The sequence below is a fragment of the Pseudopipra pipra genome, chromosome 26 (assembly GCF_036250125.1).
Source record: "Pseudopipra pipra isolate bDixPip1 chromosome 26, bDixPip1.hap1, whole genome shotgun sequence".
In the NCBI taxonomy this organism is placed as follows: domain Eukaryota; kingdom Metazoa; phylum Chordata; class Aves; order Passeriformes; family Pipridae; genus Pseudopipra; species Pseudopipra pipra.
This window is the reverse complement of record NC_087574.1, coordinates 4,330,341-4,352,796: the sequence shown is the minus strand read 5'-3', so window position 1 is coordinate 4,352,796 and position 22,456 is coordinate 4,330,341. Positions and strand designations below refer to the sequence as shown.

General features: G+C 48.3%; 2 protein-coding genes and 1 long non-coding RNA gene across 3 annotated transcripts in view; 1 reads left to right on the top strand and 2 right to left on the bottom strand.

Annotated features, from left to right (window-relative positions):
* LOC135402772 (uncharacterized) overlaps positions 1-22,456 on the top strand; it is a 149,087-nt gene that overhangs the window by 39,915 nt on the left and 86,716 nt on the right. The window lies entirely within an intron of this gene.
* LOC135402756 (keratin, type I cytoskeletal 15-like) lies at positions 2,702-7,669 on the bottom strand. The gene is made up of 8 exons (XM_064636209.1): positions 7,046-7,669; positions 6,464-6,546; positions 5,403-5,559; positions 4,959-5,120; positions 4,716-4,841; positions 4,359-4,579; positions 3,531-3,556; positions 2,702-3,039 (listed from the first exon to the last, which is right to left on the bottom strand). The coding sequence occupies exons 1-8, from the start codon at positions 7,610-7,612 to the stop codon at positions 2,948-2,950; spliced, it is 1,434 nt and encodes a 477-aa protein (XP_064492279.1). The 5' UTR covers positions 7,613-7,669; the 3' UTR covers positions 2,702-2,947.
* Positions 11,366-16,495, bottom strand: LOC135402762 (keratin, type I cytoskeletal 19). Its single transcript, XM_064636215.1, has 8 exons — positions 15,806-16,495; positions 14,331-14,413; positions 13,903-14,059; positions 13,502-13,663; positions 13,244-13,369; positions 12,913-13,133; positions 12,163-12,191; positions 11,366-11,653 (listed from the first exon to the last, which is right to left on the bottom strand). The coding sequence occupies exons 1-8, from the start codon at positions 16,241-16,243 to the stop codon at positions 11,616-11,618; spliced, it is 1,254 nt and encodes a 417-aa protein (XP_064492285.1). The 5' UTR covers positions 16,244-16,495; the 3' UTR covers positions 11,366-11,615.

Sequence of the window (22,456 nt, the reverse complement as noted above, 5' to 3'; positions counted from 1 at the left end):
CTGATTTTCTCACGATTTGAGGTTCAGTCCTGTTTCAATGGTCTTGTCACAATAGCAGCAATGCAGGGATTTCCTGCTGTTCCCAGCATTAACACAGTTAAGATATTTATATCCTTAGCTAGAGAAAATATTTACAGTGTGAGTTTGTAGCAACACTCAAAAGCTTCAAGTAATTATTGAAAGCTGCCAGCCTTAGAAATGGACCTGGCAATCCTTCAGGAATAGTCTTCCTCAAAAGTCTCAGTGATTTCTGTGGAGCTGCTTCAACATCAAACAGAACGGGCGAGTCCTGTTCCTCCTGCTGGTAAGGGGGGGCTAAACTGGGAAGTGTTCCCGTGGCAGCCGCTGGGGTTAGAGGATTACCTTGTCTTTAAGGGTAGTTCTGGTGTGCAACTGAGAGATGGGATAGAGGAGAAAGATTTGGGAAGAGGCTGGCTTCCTTACCCAGGTGAAAGCTCAGCCCTTTCCCGGGGCCTTTCCCTGCTGCTCAGCTTGAGCGGTGGGGTCAGGGAGACTGCTCGGAGCTGAGTTACACTGTCCTGGCAGAAACCTGGAGGGGTGTGTTTTTCTCTGTTTAATTCTGCATGCTGCAGCAGTCAGGAATCGCCGCACTCCAGCCTTCCCTGGGTCCCTCCCGGCCTCTCTCCTGACGGAGCAGGTGCGGGGCTCCTCCTTGTGGCTCGGGCTCGGCTCTGCTCAGCACCTGCTCCTTTCCTTTTCCCGGTTCCCTTTCCGTGGAGCGCGTGCTCCCTCTCCTTCCTCGGGCACTCCGGTGTGGAGAGATGCTGCCGTTTGTAACTGTTTGGGACAATTACCCACTGAAAACAGGGTTCTCCAGTGAGTGCCAGGCTTGGCTCTCCCCAAACACTCTGCTAGCAGCCACTGTCCAGGCTGCAGTTCAGAGGGCCTAACTTGAAAAAAACCCCCAAATTTTATAGAACTGATGGTATCCTGCTGTTCAGCTCATCTCACCAGAGATCATTTTCAGACTGAATTTCCATCCAGCAAGCTGGTGTCTATGAACTATTACATGGAAATGGAAATGCACCTGTATGTACGTAGTAGTATGTGAAATAAAATTAATCCTTCGTTTCAAGGGATATTCCCAAGCTGCCTGGCAGTGAGGCTGGCAGCGTGTGAGACCAGAGAGCCTCTGTCCTACTCCCTGCGAGTTTCATGGAGTTACCACATTGTGAAAACCAGAATTGTATTTTCTCTCGCAGGTATACAGAGCACAGCTGGTCTCGGACATGGCAAGGGCTTCCTCTGAAGCTCAGCCTTTCCAAACTGGGAAAGACACCACACAATTTTCATTCACCCATGTTGAGGATCCATGAAAAAGATCAAACAACTTACTTCCAAACCTGACATGGCTCTTTGTAAGGCTGCACTGTGGGTCTGGGGCTTAGTCACCACTTTAACCCAGAACAGAGAATGGAAGCGATGATCGGAGTGAGGACATAAACCCTTGTCAGCAGATGGCACCCTTGGATGCTCCCTGGGAGCTGGGGAATGGGAGGATGCACTGTCCTGGAACTGTGCTTGTTGTACTGAATTGGAACAGGGAAAGCAGATTGAGCTGAATTTCTAGGCTGCACTTTAAGTACAGGAGAATTTTGACACCTACATCGTACAATGTTCTGCAACCATCACTGGTTCATTCAACTCCTCCATCCAGAACTCAAGTGGATGGATAGCTGCCTGTGGCTGTTGGGAATTCCACCTCTTGCTGTTTGAGTGATACAAACAATAGTTACCTTGGATCAGGAAAAGAGGTCATTTGTGCTGCTTGCCTTTCCTTTTCTGGTGCATTATGATGTTGCTTTGCAAGAACCTCTTCCCAGTTCCTTCCAGTGGGAATACCAGCAGGATGTGCATTTCTTATCAGTGGCACCAGTGATCCTGTGGCCTCACTCATGGCCAAACTGGTGGTGCCAGCAGTTTAGATTTCTTTTAAGTGTCAGGAAATAGGAAACACAAAAGTAGGGGCTCTAAGGAGGTTGGAAAGAGAATAAAATTCTAGAAATTACATCATTTTTGCAGACACTGTTATGTGGATTGAAATACCCATCAATGGGGCTAAGGACACCTTTTCCAAACAGGTTATGGGAGCACAGTACAGCATTTAGATAACTCCTTATGTACTCCTGAGGTTGGGATTCACCAGGCTCTTAAAGCTTTGTCAGCATCTCCTCAGTTCCTCCGGTGTGGATTTGCAGCTGGAAGAAGGTGGTGAGGCCAGTACAGCAGCCACAGCACTGACACGGGCTGGGGAGGTTCTGCCTGATGGGAGAGAACCAAAACAGTCACAGCAAACTCTGAGCAGCTCATTTCACCTGGACCATGCCTGGAGCTTCCTCAGGAGCTGAGGGCATTTCTCTTTGTGCTGAAGGCAGTACAGGAACAGATGGAAAAATACTGGTTTTTGCAGAGGTGCGTTTTATTTGTGCATGAGTTGTGTGCTTGGCATTGAGGACAAAGAGCTTTAGGGTTTTTTATGTTATCTTCTCCATTTTTTACTGATCCCAGCTCCAGATCCCTGGAAGAATTTAATGGCACTTTGTATCTGTTCATCACCATCTCTGTTGTTATTATTATTAAAGTTGTGACTGTTATTGCTGCTGTTACCCCTGCTGGAAGGGTGTGTGGGCTGCGTGTGGCAGTGCCACACTGACTCCAGAAAACACCATCAGACTGGATATATTTGCACAAGCAGAACAGAAACTTTATTATGTAGGAAACAACAGAGCACTGACAGAGAACAGGCATCTCTGACCCAGCGAGTCAATGCTCATGTACAAAGGCAGAGCAAATCTAAGGAAAGACATTTTTGGGTACATTCTTGTGATTTGGGGGGAGTGAAAGGCTCTTTCTCTCAGCATTAGCCAATATAGAAGCTGCACTGGTTCCATGTGGAATCACGTGAAAGAGGGGATTCAGTATTTATTCATGGGAATCTCCTGTCACGGGTAGAACCAGATCCAGATCTTCCCTCATCTTCTGTGCTAACACGAACTCTTCCACTGATCCCAAAGGATGCTGGAGGGGGAATAAAACAATTAAATAGGGAAGAAAAAAACCACCACACAGCCAAGACCCTGAGGAGCTGAGCAGTGCAGTTGTGTTTGTTGGTTTCCTCACAAGATCTTTCACATATCAAAGGCAGAACTGCCTTTACATCTTATCTGCTTTCCCTCCCGGTCCTTATCCAGAAAAAACTTCGGAGTGCACATCACATGTGGATTTGGAAGTATCTTGTATGTTGTGTGAATAGCAGAGGAATTTAGAAATCTTTGGGAGATTTTGATGGTTTAGATTCCCATGCAATCGTTATGGTAAAATGATGGTTTCAAAAGTGAACATAAAGTAAAGTGTTATGGTTTTGCCTCTACATGATACAGAAAGTGGTCATTGCAGGAGAATGGAATCTGTGGTAGTAAGAAGAAATCCAAGGCAAAAAGCCAATAAGTTTGTTTAATCCTATTTTGCCTGTTCATTTCAGCCCCTTGTTAAATAAAAATGTTTCTTACCGTCCTTGGGGTTCACTCCTGACAGCCTGTAGAAAAGAAGAAATATTTCATTAATGACCATCCCTGACCCTGTCCCCTGAAGCCATTGATCCATTTAGGAATTCGTGTGAACAGCCAGGATTTCACAGGGCTGCTCTCAATGGCTGGTTTCTCAGGTGTGTTGTTACCTGAGGTAGTGTTAAGGTGCTTTCAGCTTTGAAAGCCACCCTTATGTACTTAAGAGGGAATGTGAACAGCTGTCAGACCAGTTCCTTGACCTGACATCTCCATGTACTGCTGCTCCCCTCAGAATGCCTCTTCTAGAAACTATATAAGGACTAATTCCATGTATAGATCAGATATGAGAAGTGGGCATGAAAAAGCAGATTTTCCTGAAGTAAGCTGGGGTCTGTACTAAGCTCTTTTCTAGATGGGGGTACTGGTGTGTGAGGATGGATATTTTCACCTCTGTGCAAATGTAGAAAACCAAGAGCTAAAGAAATACAGGGAGCAGGTTTTTATAGGTTGTTTCAGGCTGAAAGGCTCTAATTCCAGTGCAAACAGAGGGTTATGTGGGATGTACATATGGTGCCTGGTGCCTTCTGTAATTCACTGTAGTCAAATTGGTGGCATTTGTATTTTCAAATCCCCAGCACCGCTGATGTGCAGATTTAGCTGGAGTTAGGGCAGCACCAGGGATTTTCCTGGGCACCTGCTTTGCCAGTGCCCCACAGGCTGTGTGTGCAGTGCCTCAGCTCTGCGGGGTGAGCCCGGCAGCCCCAGCTCCCACCCCCCACAGTGCCTGTGACTGCCCCGATCTGCTGTCAGGGTTCGGGCAGAGTCACGTACTGCGAGTCCTGGCCCTCCAGCAGGTGCCGGTACGTGGCGATCTCCTGCTCCAGGCGACTTTTGATGTCCATGAGCATCTTGTACTCCTGGTTCTGGCGCTCCATGTCGCAGCGCAGCTCGCTCAGCTGCTCCTCCACGCTGGTGATGAGGGCCTGGATCTGGGCCAGCTGCGCGCAGTACCGGCCCTCCGTGTCCCGCAGGTTGGCCTCCAGCCCGGCTTTCTAAAGCAGGATCGTGTCAGAACAGGTTACAATGCAGGTTTGTGCCACGGAGGGGGACAAGGAGAGGCAAGACAGCAAGGGAGGATGGGGACAGTGTGAGGCAGTGCCTGGGGATGTGCTCGGGGCGGGTCCGTACCATGCTGAGCTGTGACTGCAGCTCGATCTCCAGGCCCTGCACGGTGCGGCGCAGTTCTGTGATCTCCGTTTTGCTGGTCTGGATCTGCTGTGTGTGGGTGGCAACTTCACGGTTCAGCTCGTCAGTCTGCAAGGAAAAAACAACTGTAAAATCACATATATACTGTATAAAAAAAATTTCATTATTTTGAGAAGGGAGGGAGGCACCTGTCAGGGCGGTAATGCTGAGGACGTGTGACTGTACCTGAGTCAAGAACCAGGCCTCAGCATCCTTCCGGTTCCTCTCAGCCAGAGCCTCGTACTGTTCCCTCATCTCGGAGAGGACTCTGGTCAGGTCGATGCCAGGAGCCGCATCCATTTCCACGTTGACTGTGCCGCTCATCTGGTTCGAGTACTCCTTCATCTCCTGCATGGGCAGAAGGCAGAGGACACGGAAAGATCAGGCTCCCTCCTCTCACACCCTTCCTGCCCCGGTGATCCCTGCCATGGCACACAGGACCTGGGCTGTTAAGTCTCACAGGTACAACACACATGAAACATTTATCCCATCTCCTTGCACAGGCTTCCCTACTCTCCGTGTACTCACACACCACACACGTTTTTACATGTGACTTATACGTGTGCTTCATTTACAAGAGACAAAAAATCCAAAGGGAAGTGATCTCCTCTCTGCACTGTCAGGACTCACCTCCTCGTGGTTCTTCTTCAGATAAGCCAGTTCCTCCTTCAGGCTCTCGATCTGCATCTCCAGGTCGGCTCTGGACAGGGTCAGCTCGTCCAGGACGCGGCGCAGGCCGTTGATGTCGGACTCCACGCTCTGGCGCAGGAACAGCTCGTTCTCATACCTGCAGTTCAAAACAGAAACAAGCACTGGAACGTGTCCGAGTCTGTGCTCAGTACAGCTGTGAAATGATCACGTTTAATACCGAATACAGGAGGAACAGTGGGCTGTAAATGAAAACGTACAGATCGAGAAGAAGTGTAAAATGGCACATGGAAGCACAGGCACTGCCATCTCATTTTGTTCCTGAGGAGGATGTGACCATTCACCTTGCAGAACCTAATGAGGATTATCAGCGTCCACAGAAACACCGTCACACAGGACAGGCCGTTTGCAGTGTCCTCTGGGATTTGGAGTGGAGGAAAGCACAGGTAGCCTGGGGCTGTCTGGGACACGGGAGGGAAAATAGGAACCTGCAGGTGCACCACTGCAAGGGAGAGCAGCTGTGCAGGGACCTTGATCATCTACTGAATGTGCTGCTGAGCCCGGGGCATGGAAAAGCCCCATGTTACCCTTGGTCTTTCTTTTCTAAATTTCAGGCTCTGTGGCAGAGAATTTCTGCAGCCCCACAATGATCTCTTCCTGCCACTCTGTTCCTTCTCAGTGAAAATCCCTGCCTATTCCTGCCTTCTTTCCCCCATGACTCAGGCTAGTAAAAACAGATAAGAGCATCATGAAAAAATGAAGAGCTGGGCTATAACTCATTATGCAAACTGCTTAGTGATCTGGAGGTTGTGTTCTGTCAGGTTTATATTCTGAATTGGTCCTTCATCAGTTGATTCTGTTTGCCAGGGTTTTTTGCATCAGAATTTACCAAGGAAAAATACCTGCCCATAATTTCAAAATGTGCCTTTCAGTGACTGAAGAACTTTATTTTCTACACAAGAAGTAATATCAAGCTTCAAAAAAACTGTTTTGAGAGAAGGAGAAAAGCGGAGTGAAGACAAATGTGCCCCAGGTGAACTTACTTCAGTCTGAAGTCGTCGGCAGCCAGCCTGGCATTGTCGATCTCCAGAATGACCCGGGAATTGTCGATGGTAGCAGCAAGGATCTGGCAATTAAGAATCACAGAGAAAGGGTCCTGTGAGTAACGGTGAAATATCGGATCCACATTCCCTGAGCAAACCAGAGACACTCTGTGCAACGTGGATTAGAACCATAATTAGGAAATACATTTGTACAACCCCTGATCTTATCTGTAGCCAGGAGAATTGCCTTTCCAGCTTTTGAGGCCTACCTGTCACATTCTTTACGATTTGATTCCTGAAAAAATATATTGAAAAATCTAAACACATTTTGCCACATTTTGCTGACTTTTAATGTGAACATTTTAATTTCAATGAACGCCACATTGTCACAATAAGATATTTGGTGTTTAAATTGAAAACAAGCTACTCTTTTCTGCTAGAATGCTCATGACCTCAGTGTATTTGGGATTGAGGAATTCAGTATTTCTTTTCTAATTATTTGAGCTTATTTTAAAGAGACGGAATATGCAGTTCCATAATTCTCTTGTGTTCTTATAACTCCTCTACATATGAATGTCTCACCTTGTCTCGGAGATCTTCAATTATCTTGTAATAATTGCTGTAGTCCCGGGCGGGGCTGGTGGGGGCTTGTTTCTGGTACCAGTCTCGGATTTTCACTTCCAAATCTGAGTTGGCCTCTTCCAGGGCCCGCACCTTGTTCAGGTACGAGGCCAGCCGGTCGTTCAGGTTCTGCATGGTTATCTTCTCGTTGCCGGAGAGGAGCCCATCGCCGCCCCCAAAGCCACCGCCGAGGTCAAAGCAAGAGCCCCCTCCGAAGCCAGAGCCCCCTCCAAAGCCAGCCCCTCCACCAAAGCCAGCCCCTCCACCAAAGCCACAGGCTGCCCCCCCGCCAAAGCCTCCTCCATAGCCCCCCCCAAAGCCGGCGCTCAGGCCCCCGCCGTAGCCGCCTCCTGCAGAGGAGACGTACCTGGCCGAGGAGACGGAGACGCCGCGGCCGCCGGAGCCGCCGTGGATGCTCGGGGCACGGAAGGTGCCCCCGGACCGCACCGAGGACAGGCGGGAGCTGCCCCCGGCGCCCCCAAAGCCGCCCCCGTAGGTGGAGGAAGAGCTCACGAAGGTGGTGGCCATGGCTGGAGCAAGGGAAGGAGCAAAGGGCAGCTGTGCAGCGTGGGCAGAGAGGAGAGGCTGTGCCTTCACTGCCCTGGTGCCTCTTTTATACCCTCACAATCTGAAACCCCACTGCAGCCCTCCCTCCAAAATTCCTCCTCCCTGGGGGTGAGGCCAATTATGATGACATTCCTGACAAGCAGCGCTGGCAGCACATCGCAGGGGCTTGGGCTTGGGGTTTCTTTTTTTAATTAAACAAAAGGCATGAATCAGATGAGTGTTTTTTCTTCAGGCTATAGTTCTGAAACTTGGAGTTTACTTCTCTGACACTCAAGAGTGGAAAAACAAAGTGAGTTCAGCCCCACCCCACCTGCCCGTTTACAACACTCACCATGGCTACATTCTGAAAATCAACTTGATCTGAAAACTAAGTTAAAGTAAAATTCTCCTTTCATTGAAAAATATACAATCATCACTTCATCTCACTGTTATTTGTCCTTTTCTATCCATATTTTTCCCCTTAAAATTTTGAAGGGGAAAAATTTCAAATTTCTTTGAAATTAAGAATTTGAAATGTTCTTATTCTTGATCGTTGCTTGGAACTCATATTTAGATTTTGGAGTCCGAATTTTTAGTACAAAAAGCACCAATTCATGGCATCATGTGAGGAACAATCAGCATCCATCAGTGTGCAAGGGAGAGCGGGCACAGTTAATTTATTAATGCTTGTGAGATAGTCAAGAAGGGTAACACAAGACTGAAATAATTAGAAGAGGAAATGTAGGAGGACTACGGTCCTGTTACTTTGAAAAACTTAAAGAAAATGGGCTTAAGATGAGAAGGTGTGAGCTGCCTGTGTACCCTGCTGGGATGGGGGTGTGGGGACTGTGGCAGGGGGGGAGTTTGGAGAGCCCTGTTCTCTGCTCACCACAGTGACACTGCTTGGGTGAAGGATGTTGAGAAGTTACTGCAGGTGCAGGGATGAGCAGCCTTTTCACTCGGGGATGTGCACTTGGGAGGGAAGAAATGGCCAAGTCCAGCTGTGATGTCCCTTGCCAGGCTGGCTCTGGGCACGGCTGAGCACGAAACACGGGGTGCTCTCAGCTCTGGAAACGTGTTTCAAACCGAACCTGGCCCTTTGCCACAGCCCTTCAGTTTTGCTGCTGGGCAGATTAATGGCTCTGCATACCTTGCCAGATCTGTGTGTCTCCAAGGGTTGGTGGCTCAGGAGACAAGTTCAGACAAATCCTCCCAAAGATAAAAGAAGTCTCTTTGAGACCCCTGTAATGTCAGTGCCCCGAGGTGTGTGCACTGCCAGGGGCTGTTCAACCCAGTGAGCACACAGTAGGCAAATCAAATTCCATTAAAAAAAAACCAAAAAGCCAAACAACCAGCAAACAGACCTCTAGAAAACACCACAAACTTCAGCAGGAAACTTTGGGGAATTTTCATTCAGTCTTCTTTCACTCAGGCTTGATAACTCCTTTGGTAGGTCGCTGGTGAAACACATTTTGCTGCTTTTTAATGTGCCTTGGGCGTCACTCTGGATTGGATCAGATGGACACTTACAAAAGAGGTAGCAGATAAAAGCTGTTTCTTAATATTTACCATTGGGAAACTAAAAATCAATCAAACAGCCAATACAGTTCATGTCCTATAACATTATTCAGACATCCATTTCTACAGTGTTTTCTCCTTACGGTCTGTACAAGGAAACAGAAACCCATCACCTGCTGAAGTGAAAAGAAGAGCCCTTTTTCCAGCTTATGCCTTTATTCTGGTCTCACTGTCTTTGCTCTGAGATTCCTTATCCAGTGTCTTGACACACAGACTTGTCCTTTGCACACTCTCAGCGTTGTACCTGTGGTGCACAAACTCCTTGGTTTGTCATCTTCCATGGAGCTTTCCTGGAACACATCCCCTGACATGTCTGTGCTGCACAAACCCTTTTGTTACCTCTGCTGTGGGATTAACGGAGCTGACACACTCCAGCCCCTCCTCTCAGGACAGCAAGTTTGAGTCAAGCAGCAGCTTGTTTGTCATCTCAGTGATAACTCTATGACTGATAGACCCATCACTCAGAGAAGAACCTGACATACCTTTACCAAACTTTTTTTTTTTTCCTGAGCCAGGTTCTAAAATTATAGTGTCTGTGTATTTTATATTAAACATTTCACCAGAAATCCTTCATTGCCCTGCAGATATGGTACACAATCAATACAACTATAAAATAAAGTTAGGCTATAAACCCAAGAATTCAGGATTCTTATAGTTTGCATTCCTGAAGTGAAAAGAATTTCTTGTCAGACGTTCACATTTGCAGCTGGACAACACCAGAAATCTGCACCAGTGACCTCACACCCCGACTGGTTTTGTCACAAGAACTTCCTCTCAGGGAATGGGATTTGTTAAGATTAAAAACCAAACCTGGAGTTGTTTGTCCTGTCTTCTGAGGGGGTTTCCAGGTCTGATTGTTGTAGGGAGTAAGTTTGGTACAAAAATGTGCATTAGCAAATGTGTCAGCCCTCAGGAACTGCCTGTGCTGAACCACTGAAAGCTGCTTCTCCTCCCAAAGCAAACCCCGCAGAAATGGGTGAGCTCCTGAAGAACCCCCTGCTCCCCATGGGCTTTTCAGGCCACTGCTCTCTTCAATTCTGCCCCTGTTTCCCCCTGTTCTCCCCATCTTGTCCCTTTCTCTGTGTCTCTTTGCTGGTTCTTACTTTTCATCACTGTTTTTGTCTCCTGTCACAGTGCCCAAAGCCACCGTGCCTCATTCCAGAGGCGGAGCTGGCACTGTCGGTGTCAGTGCTGACAGCTGATCTTGACAGGTCCCCTGAGTCACCGCTGAGCCAAAACCAGGCACCAGCACCTTGGGACTGAAGAGGGTTGTCCTGCGTCGAGGGAGCAGGTCCAGAGCTCTGGGGTGCTCTGAGCCACGAGAACACTCCATTAATCTGGTGTGAACAAGGGCTCATGAACATTTCTCAAGGCCAAGGAGAGAAGTGCTGAAGGATCCGGTGATGTGTCGCTGAAACACTCTGATCCACTCTGGGGGAGAGCAGTGTTGGGATGCTTCCAGTCTGGGCACATCCCTGTTCCCACTCCCCCTCAGCTGAGGAGCCTCTGGTGGCAGCAGGAGCTGGGAAGGTGCTGGTTGGGCTGGAGCCATGGGTTGCTTTTAGCACAAGCCCTGAAAAGTTTCCTCAGCTGTCAGCTTGGAGAGAGGTGGTAGGAAATGAAATAATTGATTTCTGGGGCTGGAAAAGTGATTCTGTTTGGAATTTCAGCTGGGATAATACACCTTCAACAGCATGAGAGAGAAGGGGGCTGAAACTGGTGCTAAAGGTTGGTAACCTCTGTGTGAACTGGGGGAGGAAGTGAAGAAGTCTCCCAACTGCTGCTCACCCTGTTTGTTCCTGTAGGAGTTTCCTGCGACCCAGTTTAACAGCTTTATGTTTTACTCTAATGAAACGTCTGCCAGCTCCTGCTGCTCTCTGGAATCACTTCCCATCCCACTGCCCCTGCTCTGCAGAGTGCTCAGTGGTGTAGTTAAAAACTCGAGTCACTCTTGTGTGCCCCACTGAGGGGCTGGGGATGCTGTTGCCTCCTTATTCTGAGCTCCTGCCAGCAAGAGGAGACAGAAGGAATCAGGATGGAGCCCAAGCCACCCCCACACTGTGAGCACTCCCCTCTCAGGGAGGCTGCCTGGCTACTTCCTGCCTGAGTAAAGCCAAACTGCTCTGAAATATCACAGTAACTCCAAAGAAGCGAAGATTGCAAGAAGATCATCTTTATTTGAGTAGATGCAGCAATTCAGTACATGCAAGACCTGGAAATAATTGCAAAGCTGACTCTATTTGCAACTGAATCACCATTTTGTGAGTGTAGCTGCCGAAACTTTGTGTGCCCAAGAACTTTCTGTGCTTTAAAAGTCGTTTCCAGCGGTTCAGAGTGATTCCTCTCCGTCTCAATCCCCGTGTGCTGTCTGTCTTTTCTCACTTTGCAGATGACCTCTGGAGGATCCTCACTGCTGTTTCCCATCTCCCCGCTTGTCTCTTTTGTCTGCAATAACATGGAGAGAAGGAACAGCAATTATTTAAGCCCAGCTCACACGAGCCCACTCTGTGACGGGCACTGAGCTTGGCTTGGGCCTCGTCTCTCATTCCCTTCTCTCAGAACTTTTCCTCTCCATCTCCTGGATTTGACTCATCCCTTTTAAGATACTGCTGACCTCTAACAGCTCAAGGCAGGTTTTAGTGGCGTGTTCCTGCAATTCCCCCGAGCTGGCCAAGCTTCAATTCCCGTGTCCTTTCATCTGGGGAAATGATTAAGTGTTTTGTGCTTTACTTTGCCTTTACTGTAGCAGAGTCTGGGATTTTTTTTCCTCATGTCTGACATCTTTTAATGGCTGAAATTTGTTCAATTCTAGTCAGAGACATCATTTGTTATCATTAGATTTTTTTCTGTGGCAAATCAATGCAGACTCCTCTCTAGAAAGGACCAAACTACCAGAGTTATGTGTATTTCCTTTTATAAAATAAAGCTTCTCCTGAGAGAGCAAGGATTCTTACCAGGAGTTCCTGAAAGGGAGCCAAACATCCTGTGGAACAAAGAGAGAGCAGTTGAACAAGGAGTTAACACATGAAATGCTGTGTGAGACAAGGATGGATGAGAGCAAATTCTCTGTCAGTCAGGTACATTGTGTGGTCAGAGCAGGGATACCCATCTCCCTGTGCTCCTTCTCAGCCAGGGAGAGGGAGTTGTTGTAAGAAACATATTTTTAAACAACTGCATTGGGAAAAGACAATTATGGAAAAGGAGGAATAGAGGAAATCAAAACCTTTCCACCCCTGTCTCATTTTTTCCCTCCTGGAGGCTGTGTGAGATGACAGAGAGCTGTGCTCCCATGTGGGGTGACTCAGGGGCTGAGCAGGGCCAGCCTTGCTGCCTTCTCTTCACAGTATTTCCTTCCACACTGATTCCTGAGGGGTAAAAGCTCTCTGCCTGGCAACAGGAAGTTTATAGGAATTTGTTCTTAATTTTTATACCCTGTAAAACATTATTAACTGCACTTTTCCTGACTGTGAAGCAGCTGATCACTCTAATTGTTGTTACACTTAATCTCCTGTGTTTTCTTCCCCTTTAAAAACTCTCTGAGGTCTCATCTCATGTAAATGGGAGCTGTAACATTTCTACTTCCACCAGGGTCCAGAGCAATTAATCTGTTACAAACTGTAGACCCCCGGGAGTGTTGGCAGTTGTGTTTACTGAGGTGCTGTGGCAAGTGAGCACCACGGCAGGGTCAGACAGAAGGTTCTTACTGGGACTCCTGGCCTTCCAGCAGCTGTCTGTAAGTCGCGATCTCTTGCTCCAGCCGAGTCTTGATATCCATGAGGATCTTGTACTCGGTGTTCTGGCGCTCCATCTCAGCTCGGAGCTCTGCCAGCTGTGCCTCCATGCTGCCAACCAGCCCCTGGATCTGCGCCAGCTGCGCCCCGTAACGCGCTTCCGTGTCGGCCAAGGTGCTTTCCAGCGCCGCTTTCTGCCAGGGGGAACCACAGAGGGGCTGGTGCCACGTACAGGACTCTCCACGGGGAGGGCAGTACGGGCCCATTTCAGTGGGGGGGTCAGGCAGTGCAGAGCTGGACGTACCATGCTGAGCTGGGACTGCAGCTCGATCTCCAGCCCTTGCAGGCTGCGCCTCAGGTCAGTGACCTCGGACTTGCTGCTCTGCAGTTGTTCGGTGTTAATGGCCACCTCCCGGTTCAGCTCCTCGGTCTGAGACAGGGAAAACACCATGTGAGAAGGGTGGGCAGTGTAGGGCTGTCACAGCAGCTTTCTGTGCCTTTTAGCACTTGTTTCTTTCATGGGTTTTTTGGTCAGTATTTGCACAGTATGGAGGGGGTTTACCTTGCTGTGGAACCAGGCCTCAGCATCCTTCCTGTTCTTATCAGCCATTTGTTCATACTGGTCTCTCATATCCGCCAGGATCTTGGACAGGTCAATGCCTGGAGCAGAGTCCAGTTCAACACTGACCTGGCCGGCTACTTGTCCTCTCAGGGCACTCATCTCCTGTGGGGATGGCAGAGGAGACAAAAGAGGGCACAATCATCACGGAAAACATTATGAACCTCCTGTTCTTTCTTCAAGGGCTAAGGCTGACTGACTGCCCTGAGGTACTGGCGGGGGGTCCCAACCTACACAGAAATCTTTTCCTCACCGCTGGAGGCCCCAGGGCAATCCTGAGGGGCTCCACATCTCCACAGGCTGTTTCTATAGTGCCGCTTTCAAACGCGTTTCCTGGGTTTTACCTCCTCGTGGTTCTTCCTCAGATAAGCCAGTTCCTCCTTCAGGCTCTCGATCTGCAGCTCCAGGTCGGCTCTGGCCAGGGTCAGCTCGTCCAGGACGCGGCGCAGGCCGTTGATGTCGGCCTCCACGCTCTGGCGAAGCCCCTGCTCAGTTTCAAACCTTCAGAAGGCAAAACAAGCCCATTCAGGTTCGCTGATTAGCCAGCCCACAAGAAACACATTATTTTATATGAGAGTGTTTGGGTTTGTAGGATTTATGTGGTGCAGATGGTGCTTTTAGCAAATACACGAAGGGTTGAGCTGCACAGACAGGATCAAACCAGTGTTCACACGGGGGTTTTATGGCCATTCTGTTCTTGTTTCATTGCCCTTTGGCTCAACAGGGGGTTTTGCCTACTCACGAGACCTTTCCCCTCTCCAGAACGACTCACTTGGTTTTGAAGTCGTCGGCAGCCAGCCTGGCGTTGTCAATCTGCAGCACAATCCTGGCATTGTCGATGGTGGCATCCAGGATCTGCAAACAAAGGGAGCTCATTGCTGAGGCTGAAACAAGTGTTCCCTGCCTCCCTGCTCTGCAGATAAGAGTGAAGACTCTGTTTCATCTGTAGCTACTGCAAACAGAGGTGTAGGGAAGAATCAATGATTTGCAGCAAACACATTGCACAGATTTATCTCAGACTTCTGCCAGGATTGGCAGCTTGGGACGTATCCTTGTGTCTGGTGTGTGAAGTGGCTTTATGTAGAAAAGCCACTCCTCTCAAGCCTCTCTCCACTGTGAGACAAAACTATGGGCTGGCTTAGGGGGAGAGGACTTAGAGGTAACATCCTGGAACATATTTTTATTTCCTAGAACACCCAGGATAGTGTTTATTTATTCTTTTAATGCATCATGAAAGCCTCTAAAGGAAATGTTGTTTATTTAGGAGGGATCCCTGTTCAGTTTTACCTGGAAAGCACATCATTGCCTGCCACTCCTAAAACTCAAAAACACAAAAACAGCTGGAGCAACATTTTCCCTCTCTTAACGAAGGGGAGTGAAAGAAAGGTGGGAAAAGAATACTGAAGGAAAAAAGTCTCATTGCCAGTTCTGCCTTCAGCAGAGCTCAGATTCCAAATCAGGAGCGAAGGCGGATGGGTTGCAGGAGGAGCAGGAACCTGCATGGGAGTGGTCATGAACTCCAGGCTGAACTCCGAAAACTAAACCTCAAGTTTTCTTTGATTTATTTACATAGTTTAATCAGCGACTGCCTGTGTTTTGCAGGGTGTGTATCACCCCAGCAATCTGTTATCAGGTACCCATGGGCTCTTGGGGCAAATCCTGCATTTATATATGGCATTGATTACTTCGTGTCTGCTGCTTCCTTCTTCCCTATGCCAAATGTTTCAGTGCTTTTATCTCCATTCCAAGGTTAAGTAGGGGAAAGATGAAAGAGAAATTGTCCTTAGCCCATTTTTATTCTCATTGTTAAAGCAATATGATGGGGCCTCTAAGGGTTTTCAAACCTTATGGCAGGTGAGAGGTACAGAGACAAGCAGGTTGCTGTCACTGCTCGGTTCTCTTTATATATCAGTTTATATATGGTGATATGTAATTAACTGGTCATAAGTGTGTACATGACCAGCATGTGTGTAAGTACATGTGTGTGTACAAAAGCAAACACTATCAGAGAGTTAAGTACTCAGACATCCCACACTGACTGGTTTGTGCCTGCTCCTGGCTAACATCTAAAAAGCAGATAATTCCCCACTGACATTTTCTTTATCCCCCGCCCATTCCTTGCACATCCATCTCACCTCCCTGCAAGGCCCTCTGGGGGCTCCCTGGGGAAGGTTTGCTCTTTGGGTTTTCATGCTGTGCTTCTTAAGAGCAAATCAAAGATGGATTTTGGTAAATATTAACACCTACCTTGTCTCGAAGGTCCTCAATAGTCTTGAAATAAGAGCTGTAGTCCCGAGTTGGGCTTGGCCCTTGTTTTTGGTACCAGGTTCGGATTTTAGTTTCGAGGTCAGCGTTGGAGTCCTCCAGCGCGCGCACCTTCTCCAGGTAGGACGCCAGGCGGTCATTCAGGCCTTGCATGGTCGCCTTTTCGTTTCCCGAGAGGAGCCCGTCGCCTCCCAGGCCGCCCCCATAGCTAAAGCTGCTGCTAAAGCCGCCTCCGTAGCCTCCCCCCAGGCCGCTTCCCAGGCCCGAGGAGACAAACCGGGCCGAGGACACGGACACGCCCCTGCCCCCGGAGCCCCCGTGGATGCTGGGGGCCCTGAAGCTGCCGCCGAACCGCAGCGAGGAGCCGACAGGCCCCCCCGCCACGGAAGAGCTGGTTTGCCTGAAGCTGTAACTGGTCATGGTGAGGAAAACCAAGGACCTTGGAAAACCAAGCTGCACTCACAGGTTCCTGATCCCGAGGCAGGAGTGTGCCCTGCTCCCCCACCTCACTGCTTTTAAGCCGGTGACAATGGGAGTTGTCTCCAGAAGGTGTTATCTGAGACCCGTGGAATTTATCAGCCCTAAGCCCTCTGCCAACACGGCAATTCCCTTATTGGTCAGTGGCTGTGGAGTGGGCTGATTCCTTCCCAAACACCTCCACACACGGGAGGCGATTCCTCCCCCTGACCACCGCCTCTTGAAGCAAAAGGTGGGATTTGGGGGAGGCGTCTCCGTGCCGAGGGGAGCGTTCCTACACCTGGTCAGAGTTTACCTGCATGGAAACAAAGGGGTGGGAGTGCACGGCCCCCGCTGCGCCAGCGCCACGATCAGAGGGACTCACACAAAGACCTTCTTGTGTAATCTCATGAAAGAGTTTTAACAGAGTGATTCAGCCTGATAACAGAGCTTGAAAGGAGCCGAGCTGGTGTGGACATGGACAAAACCTGTTCCTACCCCTTTTTTTTTCCTCATTTCCCTTGAGACAGGTTTTTCTTTCAGAAGTGACATTTTCTCTGTTTTTTTCTTTGCTCTCGATTCAGTTTGGGCTGACAGAGAACCTGCTGCATCTGAGAGTGTCTGGTTTTCTGCAGACACAAGAATCCTTCTGAAGCAGCCATGGCTGCATTTGTAGCAAAGAGAAGCATTAACAACTCTGAGTACCTGGGGAGTGAGGAGAAACAAGTGTCTGATTATACACTGAGTCCTTTGATTGCTGCTCAAAGAGAGAAGTGATGAGAAGAAACAGAATCACTTAGTCTTCTGGTCTTTGAGAGTCATGAAAATGTTATTTCTAAAATTTTCAAGTCTTCTGTTATGCAAGATGGATTTTCAAAAGCTTTTGCTACTGCAAGCTCCTCCCTAAGCATCCCTAACACACGAGGGGATACTCACAGCTTTCCTTCCACTCTCCTTCCTCCTCACTCCCTGTGAGTGCTTTGGAGACAGAGGGAGTGCTGTCCTGGCAGCGTTTGCAGCTCTCAGGAGCAGCCAGGCCTTCCTATGCCCATGAAAAATGCTCCAGGTATTTCAGGCCACACAATAGAGCTGCACTCCCTGTGTACAGAGGTGTCAAACTGTGGGCCAGCTTCAGGGAGGGGAAGAACAAACAGCACACGGGGAGAACAAACAGCACCTGTATCACCCTTATCAGGAACCGTGCAGTGACTCAGGGATGCAATAAATCACTGGATACACACAGGATGTGTGCCACACTTCAGCCCTGGACATCGAGCTGAGTTCTTTCCTCTCTGTAGACAGCTCTCCACCTGCACAGTGAAGCTGTGCAGCCTCTCCTCAGAGCCACAGGGCCACTGCTGCTGCCAGAGAAACAACGGTCCTTCCTCCCAGAGACCTGAATGTCCTGTTCAGCCCCGGGCTGGACAAACCTGCCTGGCCAGTAACTGTTCCAGGGGCTGTGAACAGGTGAATGGTGGTGTCAGGAGGCTGCAGTCTGCCTGCAGACAGAGAGAAAGCTGCAGGAGAACAGTTATTTTATCACTAAATACTCAAGTCCATAGTTAGAGCATAAAGAACAGTCCATGTGCTTTTCTGCACTGAAATGCAAGAAGCTGAAAGGAGAACAAATCCCAGTGTGTCCTTTTTGGGGTTTGTCTCCTGCTGCAAGGAGAAAGGAATGTCCTTCCCCTTAGGTACTCCTTCAGCATTCCCTGGACTCCCACGTCAGCACCTCAAAGCAGTGTATTTTTGGGTTTTGCAAAATGAAATGTACATCTGTTTTATGATCCAACTCATGAAAATGTGGATCTGGAAGGCCTCTGCACTCCCTCTGCAAGCCTTGAGTAAAAGCAGCAATCCCCATGTGTCACACTGGCAGAATATTGATCAGGTACTGCAGGCACGGTGGGTTTGCATCGGCTGGCAGGGAAGAATCTCCCAAAGAATGAACTGCAGTTCTTCGTGGCAGTTTGGAAGTACAGCTGAAAATGTCAGGAGAGGAAAGGCTTGGGATACACTGTCAAATGGATTAATCTGATCTGTACCACCAAATAAGCTTCTAGTACCAAATCAGTCCCCCACACAGCATTTGTGCTAAAACTGAATTTTAAGTTTCCAGAAAGGTTTTGGTTTTTTCTTTTAACTTTTATCTCTGTTTTACCTCAATGGCTGCATGTGTTTGTTTTTGTAGGGACTCCTTTAAGGTGAGAACATGCACTTAAATGCTTGGAAAAAGCCTTTAGTATGGCCAGTGAAAGAATGTGCTTTTAGCATTCAGCATAGGTCTCATTTTCTCCCAGTATCATAAACCTAATTTATTGTAGGGTCAGCTTTTCCCCTGTAAGGAATGGTCAGCACAGGGATTTTCCTTTATCTGCACCTTATCAGAGGGGAAGGGAGACACATTTTTTCAAGCAAAGTCATCCAGTCACACCCAAAATCCTGGCTGGAACTGGGTTCTGCTTTACTTTTATGAGCTCTGCCTTATAAAATCGTTATTGTTGCTTCAGGGTAGTTTTATTAACTGTAAACCCTTTTTTCTTGCCCTCGAGTGACTCTGGCATATCCTCCTCTCTTCTCACATCCTGCTGTATTTGCTGCCAGGAGTTGCTAATGCAATTCCAGTTAAATGAACTTGCTGGACATTTTAACCAGCTTTGTTGGTGGCTGCAATTCCAGTGATGCTTCTGTGGGTGAATGAGCAATGTAGAGTTATTATTCTGAATCTACCTTTTAAATTTTTAACTGTTTGTTCCTTCTGGTAATTATTCCTTTCTGCCTCTGCTTCCATCAGTGCTAATGTGCTGCCTTTTCACATCCACATTTTTAGTCTCCATCTCTTCTCTTGCTCATCCAAACTTTGGCTGCCCCTCCCAACCAATTGTGCCACAGGCCCTCTTAAGATCCCAACTTGGGATGTTTTTCTTCCCTTTTGAAGACCACAGGCATGAAACATTTGCAGCTCTTTAATTCAAGCACAAAATTCCATATTTTTTTCTTTAAACTTCCTCGTGAGAGGAACCAATGACAACAGGCTCTGATCTGCAGCTGGTAGCAAGGTAACTGTGGTGAATGTCTGCCCAGAATACATTTCTCACCTGTCTGGTTTTTATAGCCCATCATTAATCTTTTTCCTTAATCCTCACAAACCTGGCATTGCCATATAGTCCCCAAATGTGCCAACAGATTCAGAGACAAGGATGTTTCTGTGCTGAAGGGCAGGTCCCAGCACGTGCACGCACGGCTGGGAGCGGTTGGGGAAGGGGAGGGGAGAGCAGAGCAACAGTGGGAACTTGCTCAAAATTACTATTTTTGCAAAGTAGAGGGAATGTGGTGAAGGGAAATGCATGTGGGAATGCACAATTTCTGCATTGAAAGAGGTGAGAAATAAGGTCATGTAAGGGTTCTGTGTTAACAGAAATGAGGGGAGTAAGACACAGGACAAGCCATTCCTGTCCAGGGTCTGGGTCGTTCCCGGCAGAAGAGAAATGATGGATCAATGATTTGAGCTGAACTGGAACCATTCCTGCCCAGGCTCCTGCAGAGCTACAGAATTTAATTTCTCAGTGGTTGCCACTTATAGAATATTTTAATAGGTTAGTATGAGGAAAATAGTAAAAGATCCTGAAGAGCTCAAGCACTTCAGTAATTGCGAGCAGTGTGAATACTTGGCAAATCCTTGAAACTGGCTGTGGTGTGGAAAAGCCTCATTATTGTCCCTGTTACCCTAGAAACATAAACAGCTTTAAAGTCTTTATCAGTCCAGAACTCTAACTATAAAGCACATGAAGGACTAAAGTACCTGAGACAGGAAAATAAAACAGATTTTCTTATCGTGTGATTAAAGATTGTGTGGGAAGGAAGGTTCAGTTGGGCACCAAGCCCTGAGGAGTGAAAGACAACTCACTGGATGTACTTTTACACTTCCTTTAACCTGTTATCTGGCTGGTAAATCTCAGCAAGGTATGATGGGGCTGGAAACTATTATTTAAGAGCCAAGCATCCAAGGGCCAGGAGGACGTGTTCCAGAAGTCAGGTTTGTGCAGGCAGCGGCAGAGGCAGCGCAGAGGCTCTGCCAAACCCGGGCAGACTGAGCCTGGCCCGGGCCAGGGGAGCTCTGGGTGTTGGACTCTGGCCACGTCAGTGCAGTCACAGTGAGGGAGGAGGCCTGGAACTATCACAGGGATCTTCCCATAGGCCACGTGGAAAATTCCTACTCAAAAATGCCTCCCAGATTTGGGAGAAACAGAGAGTAGGTGGGGGTGTGTAGCAGAGCTGAGCTGCTTTATTCTGTAAAACATTTGTGTGTTATTTCTATCTATGTGCTCATATATTTATATCTATACACACGTATTTGTACTCACAGAATTACAGATTATTATTTCTCTCTCTAATTTCATAAGAATATATTCTGATCATGGGGATAAACCACAGCTTCCAGTAAGGGCTGAGATTTTACTGTGCAAGCCTTAAACACATGTTCTGGATTTGAAAACAAGGAGCTCTCTTAGTATCCTCCTGATGGATCCTTGGATTTGGGCTTTCCCAATCCTACAGGCAGTTTCATACTCGGTTTTGCTTGAGAGGAATTCTTGGAGTCTCCAGATCTCTCTTGGGCTCAGTGAGAAAGTCCAGCTGTTGCTCTGCAAGGGCCAGTCCTGGAGTCTCCGGTTTGGGAGCTGCTGCCAGGGAGGTGTTTGTAAACACGTGGTTCTCATGGCAACTCTCAGCCCACAGAAAGCCCTTGGGAGCCCTGGCTCTGGCTGCCCTGGCTGGCCACACACCTTCAGGGGAGGAGAAGGGGATTTCTGGCTACTCTTAGCAGTTTGTGCCACTTTCAACCAGGAGCATTTTCCCCGTGTACCAGGCAGGTCCCTCCCCAGGCACTCCTGGCTGTTACCTTAACTGGGAGCTGTGATTTTCCACCAGCTTCTGACACCCCAATTCAGCTTTAAATATCTTCCTTTCATTACAAACCGAGGTCTGTGCCAGTTGTCTGTATTTTGGGCAGCCCAAGGCCACCAAAAGCAAGTGACTGGAATGTGCCTTTTCACTCTTTCCAAATGGATTCAGCTTTAATAACGTAAGAACTGGTGAAATGATTTCTAACATTTTCAACAGACAGGAGCAGTTGGCATTTGTTTAAAATCTCTGCGTGCGTGTGATCGCTGTGAACTTTTGGGTACTGCCAATAATTATCGACATCGGGTTGTGGGAAAGAACTGAACTAGCATTGGGAATGTTGTAAGAAAATGTTGATTACTGAGGCTGTGGGTGCCTTTGATCCCAACCAGGGCTGGGAGCACAGGGGTGTGCCAGGGAAAGGTGTTCCCTGGAGCCAGGCTTGGCGGAGCCGCGGAGCGTGGGCTCCCAAACGGAGCTATTAGGAGTAATTGCAGCCTGCAGAAACCTCTCTTTAGGCACTGCTAAAACAGCTCTGAGAGTCAGCCCCAGTGTGGCTGAGAGTGCTTGTCCTTCATCAGGGAATCATGGAATGGTTTGGGTTGGAAGGGACCTTAAAGCCCATCCAGTCCCACCCCCTGCCATGGGCAGGGACACCTTCCACCAGCCCAGGTTGCTCCAAGCCCTGTCCAACCTGGCCTTGGACACTGCCAGGGATGGAACAGCCACAGTGTGGAAATATTTAAAGAATTGTGAGGTTTGTTGGGATTACCACTCCACATGAACGAATAGAAATTGTTAATTGGAATACAGAGAGAAAGGATTTTTCCTCCAAGAATTCTTGTACTTGGTTAACTTGGCTGCTGTTATTTTTCACTGTTATGGTGGGCTGGTAAATGTGAGAAATATCACAGGAGCAGCTTCCTCTCATCTCTCTTTTTGTCACAGGCACAGTGAGCCAGAATTCCTCTTCTCATTTCTTGAGTCCTCGTGGGCTGAGAGGGAAATCTGCTGTGTCACCTCCGTGGTCCCATTTCCTCGTGGCCAGGAGTGCCATGGCCGGGCAGGAGTGTGCACAAAGGCACCGGGAGCCGCAGTGGGCTGTCGTACCTGTCCATACCTAAGAGCTGCCTTTGCAAAAAGAAACATGTGCTGTGGGTCTTAATCCTGCAGGTACGTCCTGATCCAGGGGGAAGCCAGAACTGAGCCTCCCGAACCCTCCCAAAGCCACGATCCCTGGATTTGGGGCCTTGGGAAGCGGGAGCGGCTCCGAGC